The sequence below is a fragment of the Emys orbicularis genome, chromosome 17, assembly GCF_028017835.1.
Source record: "Emys orbicularis isolate rEmyOrb1 chromosome 17, rEmyOrb1.hap1, whole genome shotgun sequence".
In the NCBI taxonomy this organism is placed as follows: domain Eukaryota; kingdom Metazoa; phylum Chordata; order Testudines; family Emydidae; genus Emys; species Emys orbicularis.
In genome coordinates, this window is record NC_088699.1 from 22,794,170 (window position 1) to 22,809,765 (window position 15,596).

A 15,596-nucleotide genomic window follows, 5' to 3' on the forward strand; every position below is an offset into this window, starting at 1 on the left:
GGATCCTGGCCCTGATGTCATACGTTATTGGTGCTGAAGGTAGGAGCAGGGGAGCTGGAGCTCAGAGACTTCCCCTTATATCATGTCAGTGCGAGTGCCTGGTGCAACACGGGGCCCGCTTTGCAGCTTCAGGGCCCGTGGGTCTGGCTGCAGGGCTCTGGGCGTGACCTGCTCCCTGTAGCAATGGACAGTCCCCCCGTGCTCCTATGCTGTGCTGGGCAGACACATCCCAAAGCTCTGCACACTCGGACAATGACGGTGAGCCTGCCTGCACCAGCCATGGCTGGGAACAGGTGTGGGTGTGGTGCCCCTGCCTGGGCCCAGCCTTCAAGGGGCACTCAGAGATGGGGAGGAGGGGAGTGAGGATGAGCATGGGAGCCCTCGCCAGGCGGCCTTGTTGGTGACACACGGGTACATTGTTCCAATGAGGCGGGGGGGGGGGCAGACTCTGTGATCCTGCCCCAGGCCATGAGGAGCTAGTCTGTGGCTCTGGTTCAGTGATGCTGTGTGTCTTTGTCTCTTCCAGTTCCGGGGATGGCCAGCTGGAAACACCTGTGCATCAAATCAGTGAAATCAGTTCTTACCGACGGGAGTCCCAGGGTGAGAGAACAACAGTGCTGGCTGTGGGAGAGGCGGGCAGTGCTGGGTGCGGGTGAGGCGGTCAGTGCTGGGTGCGGGTGAGGCGGGCAGTGCTGGGTGTGGGAGAGGCGGTCAGTGCTGGGTGCGGGTGAGGCGGTCAGTGCTGGGTGCGGGTGAGGCGGTCAGTGCTGGGTGCGGGAGAGGCAGGCAGTGCTGGGTGCAGGTGAGGCGGGCAGTGCTGGCTGTGGGAGAGGCAGGCAGTGCTGGCTGTGGGAGAGGCAGGCAGTGCTGGCTGCGGGTGAGGTGGGCAGTGGTGGCTGCGGGTGAGGCGGGCAGTGCTGGGTGCGGGTGAGGCAGGCAGTGCTGGCTGCGGGAGAGGCGGGCAGTGCTGGGTGTGGGAGAGGCGGGCAGTGCTGGGTGTGGGAGAGGCGGGCAGTGCTGGCTGCGGGTGAGGCGGTCAGTGCTGGGTGTGGGAGAGGCGGGAAGTGCTGGCTGCGGGAGAGGCGGGCAGTGCTGGCTGCGGGAGAGGCGGGCAGTGCTGGGTGCGGGTGAGGCGGGCAGTGCTGGGTGTGGGAGAGGCGGGAAGTGCTGGCTGCGGGAGAGGCAGGCAGTGCTGGGTGCGGGTGAGGCAGGCAGTGCTGGGTGCGGGAGAGGCGGGCAGTGCTGGGTGTGGGAGAGGCAGGCAGTGCTGGCTGCGGGTGAGGCGGGCAGTGCTGGGTGTGGGAGAGGTGGGAAGTGCTGGCTGCGGGTGAGGCGGGCAGTGCTGGGTGTGGGAGAGGCGGGCAGTGCTGGCTGCGGGAGAGGCGGGCAGTGCTGGCTGCGGGAGAGGCGGGCAGTGCTGGCTGCGGGAGAGGCGGGCAGTGGTGGCTGCGGGTGAGGCGGGCAGTGCTGGCTGCGGGAGAGGCGGGCAGTGGTGGCTGCGGGTGAGGCGGTCAGTGCTGGGTGTGGGAGAGGCGGGAAGTGCTGGCTGCGGGTGAGGCGGGCAGTGCTGGGTGTGGGAGAGGCGGGAAGTGCTGGCTGCGGGTGAGGCGGGCAGTGCTGGGTGTGGGAGAGGCGGGCAGTGCTGAGCACGGGAGAGGCGGGCAGTGCTGGGTGCAGGTGAGGCGGGCAGTGCTGGCTGTGGGAGAGGCAGGCAGTGCTGGGTGCGGGTGAGGCGGGCAGTGCTGGGTGCAGGTGAGGTGGGCAGTGCTGGGTGTGGGAGAGGCGGGCAGTGCTGGCTGCGGGTGAGGCGGTCAGTGCTGGGTGCGGGTGAGGCGGGCAGTGCTGGGTGTGGGAGAGGCGGTCAGTGCTGGGTGCGGGTGAGGCGGTCAGTGCTGGGTGTGGGAGAGGCGGGAAGTGCTGGCTGTGGGAGAGGCAGGCAGTGCTGGGTGCGGGTGAGGCGGGCAGTGCTGGGTGTGGGAGAGGCGGGCAGTGCTGGCTGTGGGAGAGGCAGGCAGTGCTGGCTCCGGGGGAGGCGGGCAGTGCTGGCTGTGGGAGAGGCAGGCAGTGCTGGCTCCGGGGGAGGCGGGCAGTGCTGGGTGCAGGTGAGGCGGGCAGTGCTGGCTGTGGGAGAGGCGGGAAGTGCTGGGTGTGGGAGAGGCGGGCAGTGCTGGGTGTGGGAGAGGCGGGAAGTGCTGGGTGTGGGTGAGGCGGGCAGTGCTGGGTGCGGGTGAGGTGGGCAGTGCTGGGTGTGGGAGAGGCGGGCAGTGCTGGCTGCGGGAGAGGCGGGCAGTGCTGGCTGCGGGAGAGGCGGGCAGTGGTGGCTGCGGGTGAGGCGGGCAGTGCTGGCTGCGGGAGAGGCGGGCAGTGGTGGCTGCGGGTGAGGCGGTCAGTGCTGGGTGTGGGAGAGGCGGGAAGTGCTGGCTGCGGGTGAGGCGGGCAGTGCTGGGTGTGGGAGAGGCGGGAAGTGCTGGCTGCGGGTGAGGCGGGCAGTGCTGGGTGTGGGAGAGGCGGGCAGTGCTGAGCACGGGAGAGGCGGGCAGTGCTGGGTGCAGGTGAGGCGGGCAGTGCTGGCTGTGGGAGAGGCAGGCAGTGCTGGGTGCGGGTGAGGCGGGCAGTGCTGGGTGCAGGTGAGGTGGGCAGTGCTGGGTGCGGGAGAGGCGGGCAGTGCTGGCTGCGGGTGAGGCGGTCAGTGCTGGGTGCGGGTGAGGCGGGCAGTGCTGGGTGTGGGAGAGGCGGTCAGTGCTGGGTGCGGGTGAGGCGGTCAGTGCTGGGTGTGGGAGAGGCGGGAAGTGCTGGCTGTGGGAGAGGCAGGCAGTGCTGGGTGCGGGTGAGGCGGGCAGTGCTGGGTGTGGGAGAGGCGGGCAGTGCTGGCTGTGGGAGAGGCAGGCAGTGCTGGCTCCGGGGGAGGCGGGCAGTGCTGGCTGTGGGAGAGGCAGGCAGTGCTGGCTCCGGGGGAGGCGGGCAGTGCTGGGTGCAGGTGAGGCGGGCAGTGCTGGCTGTGGGAGAGGCGGGAAGTGCTGGGTGTGGGAGAGGCGGGCAGTGCTGGGTGTGGGAGAGGCGGGAAGTGCTGGGTGTGGGTGAGGCGGGCAGTGCTGGGTGCGGGTGAGGTGGGCAGTGCTGGGTGTGGGAGAGGCAGGCAGTGCTGGGTGCAGGTGAGGCGGGCAGTGCTGGGTGTGGGAGAGGCGGGCAGTGCTGGCTGCGGGGGAGGCGGTCAGTGCTGGGTGTGGGAGAGGTGGGAAGTGCTGGCTGCGGGTGAGGCGGTCAGTGCTGGGTGTGGGAGAGGCGGGAAGTGCTGGCTGCGGGAGTGGCAGGCAGAGAGTGGGCAGCTCAGGCTGAGATTCTCTGACCCAGCATAAACGTCACAGGCCCCATTCCCCTCCCAACCACACCAGCATCTCTCCATTGACTCAGTAGTTACTCTTGATTCTCACCGTGGTGAGTGAGAATCTGGCTCTGTGGGCCGAGGGCAGGGTCCTTAGTGCCTACTCACTGAGGGGTTAACTCCAGCTCAGTTCCCCCTCCCCATGCGCAGGTGTCATGGTGGGGCTATAAACTGGCTGCTGGGGAAGCAGAGGGGGCAGGTGGCCTGGGGGCAGGCCACAGGTACAGGGACCCAAGGGGAGGGGAGCCAAGCCCCAGGCAGGGTTGTGTGCTGGTTATTTTCTGATCATGTGAAATTTGGCTTTCTCTTTATTCACATGACCCCAAGGAGAGACCCTGCTGAGTTCTGGCCTTTGCACTGAGTCACCCGCTGCCTTCCACAGCCAAACCCGGCCCTGTCCGGTGAGCGCGGGCAGCAGGGCAGGGCTGGTAGGCACATCAGCCCTGCACGGCTCCCCGCTGATGCTGGCTTGGAGGAGCTGTCTGTGGTGCTGAAGGCAGCTCCGTCCCCATGTGCGGGGACCAGGAAGGGCTTGGATCTGGGCAAAAGGTTCAGGCCCTGATCCCATGGAAAGATGCCCATTGACTCTAGTGGGCTGTGGATCAGGCTCTCCGTTGGGTTCCAGGGGAAATCCTGCTCTAGCCCCCTGGGGCAGGGACTCTCTCTGGACTCCCAGTGGCTCAGTGAGGCAGGGTCTGGAGCCAGAGGCTCAGGAATCTCCCCAGTTGACTGCTGTTCTATAGGCTGGTCCCAGTCCCTTTGGTGCTGTTCTGCAAAGAGAACCAGCTGATCCCCAGAGTCCCACTGAACCTTTCCACCATTCTGTCAGACTGGGGCTGGGCTGGGGTGAGTTTGTGGAACCCTAGAATCTCACCAAGCTGGATTCCAAGTTTCTCCCTTGATCTGTGTGTAGCTCACCCGGGCCCAAACCCAGTAAAGAATCCAGTCCCTAGGACCCCTACTACTGTCCCAGCTTCTTGCGTTCTTATTGGGTAAGCCTCAGGCCATTTGGTGAAACAATCCTTCGCTACCAGCAGAGACTGCCTGCCTGCTTCTGTCTCCGGCCAGGGCCCAGCACAGTCAGTGGCAATTCATTCCACTGGTGCCACCACGAGATACTGCAGCAAAGGGGCTCTCCCAGTTTTAGAGGGACCCGTCTTTGCTATGCACGTTGGTCCTGTCACAGCGCAGGGGCTGGATTTAATACTTCCTTGAGGTCCCTTCCAACCTTCCACGGTGATTTCTATGATTTCCTGCACCAATTTTCTCCCGTCTGCCTGCATTTTACCCAATAGAAAGTCTCTCTTTGCTTGGCTAAGGTTTTTGCAACCCCAGAATGTGCAACCGTTTTGAGACCATAACATAACCTCAGCACCTCCTTTTTCAGTATATCTGGTACAAGCAGCTGATACCTGTACCCATCACCCACTGGTTTCCCCATGTCCTATACAATATTTCATCTTTAAACTCCACGCTTTCCCACTGTGACCAGAAAGTTTTTACTGTGGTGTTGTGAGGGGACACAACGTTCCAGGGTGGCTGTGTTTGCCTGTTGATTTGCCAATCACACGCTATCATGAGATCAGGATCTTGTCTGTCTCCTTCTCCGGTCCAGCGGGGCCTAGTGTTGGTCTGTGCAGGGACAGTGCCCAGCACTGCTGCAGGGACACGCTGGTGCCTGTGCTGCTGCCAGCCGTCTCGCCCTATATCTCACCACCACCTGTGACAGTGTCTCCTCCTGGCCCTGCAGGTGAGGGTGGCTGTCCTGCAGGCCATTGGCACCCTGGTCTCAGCAGGGTACCTGGATAAGGTGGAGGGATGGCCTCTCAATTACATTGCCCTGCAGCTTGCTGTGTCGACCAACTCGCTGGTAAGGGGCAAGGTCAGCTCTCTGCCCATCAGACCTGGATTCATCCCCCTTCTCCCCTCCCACTAGTTGCTCTTCCTGTCACTCACCTCCATCCCCATGGCATGTGAGTCCCTCCCCCCAGTGTCAAATTGGTGCAAATTGCACTTTGCCACTTACAACCAGTCCTGGCCAGCTCGTCCCCAGCATGGAATGCACTCACCCCCCGATCCCTGGCTAATGGGTTCGCCCCAGAGATGCCGTCAGGACCCTCCCCCCACTCCACGCCGAGTGTCACCCTCCCCCCCACCTCCCAGGCATGGGAGCTGCTCCCCCACGCAGAGAGTGACCCTGTGCTCATCTTTTCCAGGAGCGTCCAATGCGGAGCCTTCCCCTGGGGGGGCTGCTGGAAAAAATGGTCCAGAAAACCAGCCTGGCCACGTTAGAAATAATCATTGCCTCGGGCAGGGGGATCAGCCAGGTGAGGGACGCCATTGGCTTAAGTGCCGTTACCCCGGATTTACACCAGGCTGAGTGAGAGCAGGACCAGGCCTGGGAGACCAGGGCAACTGATTTCAGTGGTCACTGCTGATTTACATCAGTGCAAGGGGAGAATCAGAGCCCGGGGTACAGGCTGTTGATTTTACTGGAAGCAGAATTGGGCCTTGGCCCGTAATTGAACAGTGATAGCATATGGGTGTTGAGGGGGAGGGAGCAGGGCTCGGAGGGGGGTGATGGGGGAGGGGCAGAGCAGGACTCGGAAGGGGTGAGGGGGAGGGGCAGAGCGGGGCTCTGAGGTGCGGGGAGGGGAGAGGCAGAGCTGGGCTCTGAAGGGGTGTGAGGGGGAGGGCAGAGCGGGGCTCTGAGGGGGTGTGAGGGGGAGGGGCAGAGCAGGGCTCTGAGAGGGAGGGCAGAGCTGGGCTCTGAGGTGCGGGGAGAGGCAGAGCTGGGCTCTGAAGGGGTGTGAGGGGGAGGGCAGAGCTGGGCTCTGAGGGGATGAGGGGTAGGGGCATAGAGGGGGTCTGAGGGGGTGATGGGGAGGGCAGAGCAGGGCTCGGAGGGGGTGAGGGGGAGGGGCAGAGCTGGGCTCGGAGGGGGTAAGAGTGCGGGGCATAGAGGGGCTCTGAAAGGGGTGATGAGTCAGTCCACCAGCAGGGACACAGGCTGAGACTGCTTGGGGGGGAGCTGGTGGGACAGGATTCACCTAGCCCTGGGCTCTCTCACCCTCGTCTCTGCAGGAGCTCTGGGTACGGCTCCTGGGGTACGTTCCCCGCACCCCTTACACTGATTCCATGACCCCCCTGTGCGGCTGCCTCAGGATCCTGGCCGCGAAGCGGCAGCAGCACAGACAAGCAGCCCACGACTGCAGGGAGCCAGGTCAGTGCAGCAATGCTCAGCCCCTGGGATCACAGCCCCAAGCTGCCCCAATCACGGGCATGGGGGCCCTGGGGTACCAGCGGGGATCTGCTAGGGGAGAGCAGGCCCCAGGGAGCCCCTCGAGGAGCCTCTCCCACAGCACAATGGGAGCTGTTCTCCGTGGGATGTATCCGGGGAGCAGAGGCAGGGGCGGCATGGGGGTCATGAGGGCGATCCCTGGGGGAGAAGGCCACATGTCTGCACCTCTGCATGTGCTCTGCAGCGCTGATGCCGGTCAGACATGCCCACCCCTGCCTCCAGCACGCTCTGCTAGTGGCTGCCCCACTGCTCTGCCCCTGCCCAGGTTCCGGGCAATCCCCCTGTGTGGCGTGGGGGTCATGGAGCAGCCTGGGCAGCGGGGGAGATGCAAAGCCCGGTCCCACTGATGCAGCTGACCCATTCCACTCCCCTCCGGCTGGCCCTGCCCCCATCAGGAGGGTACACTGGGTCTGGAAGAGCAGAGCCCCAAACCTGACTGCTCACAGCCTTTTCCCCTCTTTTCCCAGTGGCATCTCCGACTCCCCAGCAGCTGCTGGCCCGGCTCCTGGTGAGTGACTCACACCGAGGGAGGGCCCCATCACTGGGGAGTAGCCCCTGCGAAGCTCAGGTCCTCATCGCCCTGGAGCGAGGGGCAGCCATGATGGGGTCCCTTATCCAGAGCTGCCCATATGGGGACTCCCTGACTCCACCGTCTGGGCCCCGTGTTCAGGAGGAAGATGCTTAGCACATGTTTCTTGCATGGTCCCCATGCTGAACAGGGGCCGTTCTCTCCCCTCCCCAGTATGGAGGAGGCTCAGCTGGTGCAAATCACCTCCTTTTCGTTCTCAGGTGCTGTCAGCATCCCCCTTCGAGGGAGAAGGGCGCGGAGTGGCTGCGCTGCTCCTGCTGAACGCCCTGCGCCCTGAGATGTATGGGGACGAGGCAGAGCAGTGGTGGATGGAGATTCCAGCTATGGTCCAGTATCTTGACGGTAAGGGGTGGGGGTGGGAGCAGCTGGGATGGGGCAAAGGGAGTGCAGCAGGCAGCGCCGTTCTGCCAATGCCCTTTCCTGCCTGCAGCAGTGGAGCCAGGGAGAGCACGAGGCCTCTTGGATTGTCACACCTGCAGCCTGATGCTGCATGGTTAGGTCCCCGGATGTCCCATGGGAGGGGTTGGGATGGATCTGTAGAGCGGAGTCAAGAAAATAATGGGTGAGCAAGCAGAGTGAGGGACGGAGCAGGGAGAATGAGGTGCGATCAGAGCTGAGCTGTGGGAGAGAGAGCTGCTGAGGGCACAGCCAGCACCCTGCAGCCAGACAGGCTAGAGTTGGCTCCTGGGAAACCCAGATGGGACACGTCTTCCCTACGAGGCCGTGCCACATTGGACTAGGGTACCCCTGTCGTGGGAGGAAGGGCAGGAACTCCGTGCGGATGGGATCCCTATGGAGGGACCTGCACAGTGGGAAGGGCAGGAGCGTCAGTGTGGATGGGACCGTGGTGTTGGGTCCCCTGGGAAGGGCAGGATGCCAGTGTAGTCAAGGGGATCCAGAAGGGCCTCCCTGGGGCGCTTGGTTAATGGCCACTCTCTGTACCACTCTCTCTAGGACATAGCAAGTTCTCTCTGGACCAGACCGCGTGGGAGCACAAGCTGTTGGAGGTAACACGAGGGCTTCTGTTCATTCTCCCAGCCCCAGAGTGGAGCAGCCCTGGGCTAGTTCCTCATGGAGGGACCTGCGTTCGAGAGTCAGAGTTTGGCTTGGTGTCCTTGGCCAGAATTTCCTGTTGCCCACACTGTTGGGCTGTTAAGCAGCTGCCATGCTCCACCCCAGAGAGGGTTGCATTTCACTGAAAAGGGCGTTCCTGTGTGTGGCTGGAAAGAGCGTTGGGACGAGCGTTAGTTCCTGGGCCAGGGCTGTCCCTGCTGGCAGTCGGGAGAGTTGCCCCAGCAGGTGTTTTAGCTGCTCTGCCAGTTCTAAAATGCTCAGCTCCTCAGTGCCCAGCCGTGAGAGCCCCCTCCTCACTCACCCCCCTTGCATTTATCTGTGGGGGGAGCCCCTGCACTGGGAGTGGCAGCTGGAAGCCCCTGGGCTGGGCTCACTCAATGCTGGCCCCAGTGTCCTCCGTCTAGGACCGCAGGCCAGGAGGGCTCTGGGGAGGCTGGAGGCCAGGATCCCTCGTCGGGGTGAGAGCAGGGGAGGAGACTCTGCCCTTAAATGACCCCCTGTGATGGGTTCGGTCACAGAGATCCCTTGGGACTGTCACCTTATGTGCTGAAATTACCTCTGAGCCCGTTTTCCCTGCCAGTTTGGGACTTCCAGAACCACGTCTTGTTGAGCCAGACATGCTAGCCTGCTGCAACACAGACCCAGGGTCTGGTCCACGCCCCCAAAGCTGCAGACTTAACTGAAGACAGCTCAGCAGGTCACCTATCTCCAGCACCCAGACACCCAGTTCCCAATGGGATCCAAACCCCAAATAAATCTGTTTTACTCTGTATAAAACTTATACAGGGTAAATTCATAAATTGTTCGCCCTCTATAACACTGAGAGAGAGATATGCACCACTGTTTGCTCCCCCACGTATTAATCACTTACTCTGGGTTTATTAATAAACAAAAGTGATTTTATTAAGTATAAAGAGTAGGATTTAAGTGGTTTCAAGTAATAACAGCCAGAACAAAGTATCAGAGGGGTAGCTGTGTTAGTCTGGATCTGTAAAAAGCAACAGAGAGTCCTGTGGCACCTTTAAGACTAACAGATGTATTGGTGCATAAGCTTTCGTGGGTGAATACCCACTTCGTCAGACGCATGTCTGACGAAGTGGGTATTCACCCACGAAAGCTTATGCTCCAATACATCTGTTAGTCTTAAAGGTGCCACAGGACAGCCAGAACAAAGTAAGTCACCAAGCAAAATAAAGCAAAAACACACAAGTCTAAGCCCAATACATTAAGAAACTGATTACAGGTAATATCTCATCCTCAGAGATGTTCCAATAAGCTGCTTTTACAGACGAGACTCCTTCCTAGTCTGGGCCCAATCCTTTCCCCTGGTACAGTCCTTGTTAGTTCCAGCAGACATCTCAGGTGGTACGGGGTTTTCTCATGACTGGCAGCCCCCTTTGTCCTGCTCCATCCCCTTTTATAGCTTTGGCACAAGATGGGAATCTTTTGTCTCTCTGGGTCCGCACCCTTCCTTCTAAATGGAAAAGTACCAGATTAAGATGGATTCCAGTATCATGTGACATGAGCACATGTCATTGTAAGACCCCTAGTCTCCATTCTTCCTGGGTTGGCCCACATGTACACAGGAAGGCTTGCAGGTAAATAAACCATTTACAACCAATGGTCCTAGTCAATGGGAGCCATCAAGATTCTAAACCACCATTAATGGCCCACACTTTGCATAATTACAATAGGACTTCAGAGTTATACTTCATATTTCTAGCTTCAGATACAAGAATGATACATGCATACAAATAGGAGGAACATATTCAGTAGGTTATAACCTTTGTTATGATACCTTACAAGAGACCTTTTGCATAAAGCATGTTTCAGTTACATCATATTCACACTCATAAGCATATTTCCATAAAACATATGGAGTGCAACGTCACCCCCTCCCCCCGGCTCCTTTCCACACAGTTCCTCCAAAAGACCTTGGGGAGGAGCAAAGAGGGCGGCTGGAGCCAGGATCTGAGCCGCGAGCTGGGCCGGCAGATGGGCAGCTATGCCAACGCCTCCGTGGAGAAGGTCAGTTCCCAGAGAAGGCCTCTCTGGTGCTGGGGGGCTCTGGGGAGGGGCAGGGGGCACTGGGGCAGTCCCACGCCAGTGAAACCAAGCCCTGCAGTTCCCCCTGTGCAGGCGGGGCCAGCCCCTGCCTGAAGCTAGGGGTCCTGATCCTGGCCCAGGCTGGCCTGGCCTTCACCCCAGCAATGGCACAGACCGCCCTCCCTGAGGCTGGGGCTCACCCCTCCCTTGCACTCTCTTTCAGGCTTTCCTCTGCAAGGCGCTGGGCACAGCCCTGGCCATGAACAAGGATGTGGCTTCAGTGACAGGGCAGCTCCGGGAGCTGCTGCGCATGGCCGACTATCTGAATGGTGCAGAGACGGAGGTGAGGGGCCGAGACCGCCTGCACCCCAGGGCACCCAGCAGCTTTGGAGGGCCCTTCCCCCAGGCAGAGGCCTGTGGCCTTTGTGTGTGATTGGAGCTCCTGGGGGTGACTAAGGAGGGACTGGAGCACTGGGCCCAGGGACTGGGAAGACTAGTTGTGACTGGGAGTGTTGGGCCTGGAGACTGGTTGTGACTGGGAGTGTTGGGCCCAGGAACTGGGGAGACTGGCTGTGACTGGGAGCGTTGGGCCTACAGACTGGGGAGACTGGTTTTCACTGGGAGTGTTGGGTCTGGGGAGACTGGCTGTGACTGGGAGTTCTTGGCCCGGGGACTGGGGAGACTGGCTGTGACTGGAAGTGCTGGGATGGGGACTGGGGAGACTCCGGGCTGTTCTGGAGTTGCTGATGGCTTTCGACTGACCCCGAGTTCTCTGCTCCCAGTGCCTTGACTCCTGCCTGCAGCTCTGTGCCAGGGACCAGCTGGATGCGATCCTGAGAGCTCTGGGCGACTTTGAGGAGGAAATGGCAGAGGGGGAGGATTCCTGGCATCTCAGCCTATGTAAGGTACAGCACCCCGCTTGTCCCAGCCCCCGGCCCTGTCTGCATGGGGCTGTTGGCTGGGGTCCGGGCTAGCAAGGCACAGGCTGGCGGTGCAGAGGGGCTGGGCTGGGTTAACCAAGTTTCTGATTGTCAGAGCCCAAAGCTGGCCCAGGCAGAACCATGGTTCTGATCCAAGTGGTCCCTGTCTGGATTTAGAGATGAAGCCACTCTGTAGCCACATGGGGGAACTGGGTAACTAGGCAGGGGTGAGGCTCGGGGATCACCCCCGGGGCATGTGGGGAGCACAGGTCTGGGGGCTCATTCTACCCGGAGGAGGATATGGAGAGCCAGAGGTTTGTTCTTGGGGGTGGGGGTTGGAGCTGGACAGGGTCAATGTTTATAGAATCTAGGGAACAATCTTCCCAGCCCGTGAGCCCCAAGGAAGCGCCTGCCGTGGGCCGTCGGGAGCTGGGGAGGGAAAGGCCTTTCCCCAGTGACATCCCTGCTCTTCTCTTCATTGCCCCAGGGCCTGGCCCCACAGGAGAGGGACAGAGTGAAGAGCACCCTCCTGCTGTTCTACAGCAGTGCAGCAGCCCAGGCGCCCCCCCAGCAGCTGCTCCCTCGGCTGGCGGAAGAGATCGTACCCAAAATCCTGCACCATTACAGCACCAGCTCCCAGGTATCTGCCTGCAGAAGTTGGTCCCAACCTCCCTGCCATGCCTTCGGCCCTCTGAGATTGGGCTCCCAGGACCTCACAGGATCAGGCCTCAGGCCATGGGGAGAGGGCACCATGGATTGAAGGGGTCACTGATGAGTCCAGGACAGCCGGGGCGAGGGGGAGAGAGATGACTTTAGCAAAGCTTTTGATACAGTCTCCCACAGTATTCTTGCCAGCAAGTTAAAGAAGTATGGATTGGATGAATGGACTATGAGGTGGATAGAAAGCTGGCTAGATTGTCAGGTTCAACGGGTAGTGATCAATGGCTCCATGTCTAGTTGGCAGCCGGTATCAAGCGGAGTGCCCCAGGGGTCAGTTCTGGGGCCGGTTTTGTTCAATATCTTTATTAATGATCTGGATGATGGGATGGATTGCACCCTCAGCAAGTTCGCAGATGACACTAAACTAGAGGGAGTGGTAGATACGCTGGAGGGTAGGGATAGGGTCCGGAGTGACCTAGACAAATTGGAGGATTGGGCCAAAAGAAATCTGATGAGGTTCAACAAGGACAAGTGCAGAGTCCTGCACTTAGAACGGAAGAATCCCATGCACTGCTACAGGCTGGGGACCGACTGGCTAAACAGCAGTTCGGGAGGGGAGGGAGAGCTCAGTGGTTTGAGCATTGGCCTGCTAAACCCAGGGTTGTGAGCTCAATCCTTGAGGGGATCTGGGGCAAAAATCTGTCTGGGGATTGGTCCTGCTTTGAGCAGGGGGTTGGACTAGATACCTCCTGAGGTCCCTTCCAACCCTGAGATTCCATGATGGATGGATCGATGGGAGAATAGCGCGGATGGAAGGAGTCAGCTGGGGCCCTGCTCACCTCTTAGGGCCCTGTGGCTCCCAGCCCAGTCCTCCTCCTTTCCCTGGGCCCTATAGCTTTAAACCTGCCCAGGGACTGGAGGGGGATGGGTCCGAGGGCCCCTGGAACAATGCGCAGGGCTCCATGCTGCCTCCTGCAGGGGGAGGTGGCTCTGGGGCCCTGGCATAGCCCAGGGGGCTTCAGTGCTGATGTTTGACAGCTGCTGCCATTTTGTCTTTCAGGCGCTGGGACTAAACGCCAGGCAGATGGTAAGGGGCAGCGAGTGTGATCCTCCCGTGTCCCCCGGGGGCCCATGAAGTTCGGGCTGGGGCATCTGCCAGAATTGCGGGAAGGCTAGGGCTGGGCCAGGCTGTGGGCTGCAGGCAGCCAGGCTCAGTCTAAGCCCCAGCCCCGGGGATGCTGGGGCCTGGGACTAGTTTATGCTGCTGTTCCATGAATCTGGTTCTCTCCTGTGGGGTGGGGGTATTCCTAAACTTCTGGGCCCATCCCCATAAGGGTGCCATATGACTTTGGGCCCTTCCTATGAGGGGAGCGGTGCGGCGGCCAGGGGCCTCTCCGGGGTGGGGTGGCCAGAGTGGGAGCCTGTGCTCACCCCAAAGGGCTGGGGAGGCTGCATCCAACTCTCATTCCCACTCTCCTCTCTGCGGGCATGTAGGACACGGCCCTTACTCTGCGCTTCATTGAGAGCATCTCCGCAGTCAGCCTGGCCGTCCAGAGGAGCGGGGAATCCCAGCCCCACCAGCTTCCCCACAAACAGGTGCTGCTCAGCCAGCTGCTGGTGAGTGGGGGGATCCCCAGTCCTGGAGGAGCGGCCTCATGGCCTCAGGGTTGCCCTGAGCTGGGGTCGCATTGCCCTGGCTCCAGCAGGCTGCGGCACTGGGATAGAACTGGATAACTGTGTCCTTGGGAGTCACTGGGGAGTGGGCTGCTCTCTTGAGGTCATCCCCATGCTCTCCAAACCTGCCCTGAGGCTGCTGGCAGGACGCAGGGGCTGTCTTGGGGTCAGGGGACCCAGCCCCATGGGAACTGGGAGGTTCCATCAGCTTCCCCACCCCCGGCATTTCTGGGCGTTATGTCAGTCCCCCGGAGGTGGGTAGGAGGTCCCATTGTTGCCCCCAGGGATACCATGGCCTCCCCCCATGTTCTTGGTCTCTCTGTGTGTCTCCTCAGGAGATCATTAAGGCCGAGCCACGGAGCTCCCTGCTCTCCCCAGTTCGCCAGGAGGCAATGGTGGCCATCGGGCACCTGAGGTGGGTATAGCTCTGCCCCTGGCCCCCTCCATGCCAGCTGGCACTTTGGCCATCCTTACGCACAGAGACCAGCATGGGCAAGCCCTGACATGGGCTGTGCAGGGCAGTGTATGAGGCAGGAGTGTGACCCCCATGGTGGCACTAGTGTGGGGAGAGCTGCCCAGCCTTCCTAGAGCCAGGGGTCAGTTCCCAGGGTGTCATGGCCCCCAGAGCTCAGCCCTGGTGGTGCTTCGAGCTCACTGGGACTCAGACCACTGCAGATTGTTCCTGATCTCCGCAGGAGAGCCCTGCTGGGCACAGAGCCCCTGCGGCTGGCAGAGCAACCCCTGCACACCCCAGAGAGCAAGGGGAGAGCCCTGGGGAGAGGGGGGCAGAGATGGGGGCCCCGGGAGAGCCCCAGGAGGAGGAGGAAGGCAGAGAAGGAAGCAGGGGGAAGGGGTGTTGGCCTGGAGAGGTCTCTGGGTCTCTCCGTGCCCACCGGCAGGGGAATGCCCAGCCTCTAACGCCTCCCGCCATGCTCTCTCCTGCCAGTAAAGTGAAGCAGCCACTGAGCTGCGAGAAGAATCAGGAGTTGATGGAGCAGTGTCTTGATAGTGTCTTCTCCCTGCCTCCCCAGGAGTTCACTGAGGACATGGGGCCCATCCAGGTATGTGACAGCCCATCCTCCCTGCCGCTGACCGGGTACCCCCACAGGGTCATGGTGCCTAGGCATCACTCCCTGCAGGGCTGGGCCTAGGTACCAGCCCCCTCTGCCTCTTGCCAGCCCCATCAGGGCCTCACTCCTCCCTCTGGGTTGCAGACTCTTTATGCCAGCACCATGGCCACCCTGGAGGGGCTGATGCAGATGTTGCTGGAGGAGGAGGAGACGCCAGAGCGACTCCAGGGAACCTTCCGGGTGAGTGGGGGCTGGGCAGGGAGGTCTCCTGTCCATCTGTCCAGACTCCTCGACGGCCCCTGTCACCTCAGGGACAAGACCCACCTCCCAGCCTCCTGCCCACCCCAGGGTCAGAGCCTGCCTGGGTATGAGCCCTGTGATGTGGGGAGCAGGGGTGAGGAGTGGGGTTGTGGGGGGGGGTGTTGTGGGTCTGTGGAGATGCACTAGGGGAGAGCGAAGTCCCAGACTCCAGTCCAGTGTTTCAGGGCTCAGGCATCCCCCGGAAGGAGGAGGGGTGATTTCCCGTCAGGAGGGCTGTCAGAGCCCCCTGCCTTCAGGAGACACACCAGGGATGGGTCTGGCCTGAGGCCTTGGCCCAACATTGCTGGGCCACGTGTACCCTGGGGATTGGGAGGGTCAGGCTCAGCCTTTGCCGAACATGGGGCTCATTTCAGACAGAAGCTAGAGGGGGGAAGGGCCCCACAGAAAAACCTCCTTGTCTGAGCAGAAACACTCCCTGGAGCGCTGCACCCCAGAGGGAAGGGGGGTTGGACTGCCCCCACTTCCCTGGTCTCCATCCCTTTGAAGACCTGCACCATGAGGGGAGAGGAGCCACAGGCTGTTCACCCAGCCCCTCCCTCTTCAGGGGGCTGGGAGCCGA

The 15,596-nt window shown here is 61.3% G+C and overlaps 1 protein-coding gene across 1 annotated transcript in view; it reads left to right on the forward strand.

Moving 5' to 3' along the window:
* The window catches only part of LOC135891040 (maestro heat-like repeat-containing protein family member 2A), a 40,899-nt gene that overhangs the window by 11,672 nt on the left and 13,631 nt on the right, over positions 1 to 15,596 (forward strand). The window contains exons 10-25 of the mRNA XM_065418528.1: positions 527 to 600; positions 5,133 to 5,252; positions 5,599 to 5,709; positions 6,467 to 6,605; positions 7,151 to 7,191; positions 7,473 to 7,614; positions 8,227 to 8,279; positions 10,267 to 10,374; positions 10,616 to 10,735; positions 11,175 to 11,297; positions 11,800 to 11,952; positions 13,033 to 13,059; positions 13,467 to 13,589; positions 13,982 to 14,061; positions 14,593 to 14,707; positions 14,861 to 14,956. Of these exons, the coding sequence (XP_065274600.1) occupies positions 527 to 600; positions 5,133 to 5,252; positions 5,599 to 5,709; positions 6,467 to 6,605; positions 7,151 to 7,191; positions 7,473 to 7,614; positions 8,227 to 8,279; positions 10,267 to 10,374; positions 10,616 to 10,735; positions 11,175 to 11,297; positions 11,800 to 11,952; positions 13,033 to 13,059; positions 13,467 to 13,589; positions 13,982 to 14,061; positions 14,593 to 14,707; positions 14,861 to 14,956 (1,625 nt within the window). The remainder of the gene's footprint in view (positions 1 to 526; positions 601 to 5,132; positions 5,253 to 5,598; positions 5,710 to 6,466; positions 6,606 to 7,150; positions 7,192 to 7,472; positions 7,615 to 8,226; positions 8,280 to 10,266; positions 10,375 to 10,615; positions 10,736 to 11,174; positions 11,298 to 11,799; positions 11,953 to 13,032; positions 13,060 to 13,466; positions 13,590 to 13,981; positions 14,062 to 14,592; positions 14,708 to 14,860; positions 14,957 to 15,596) is intronic.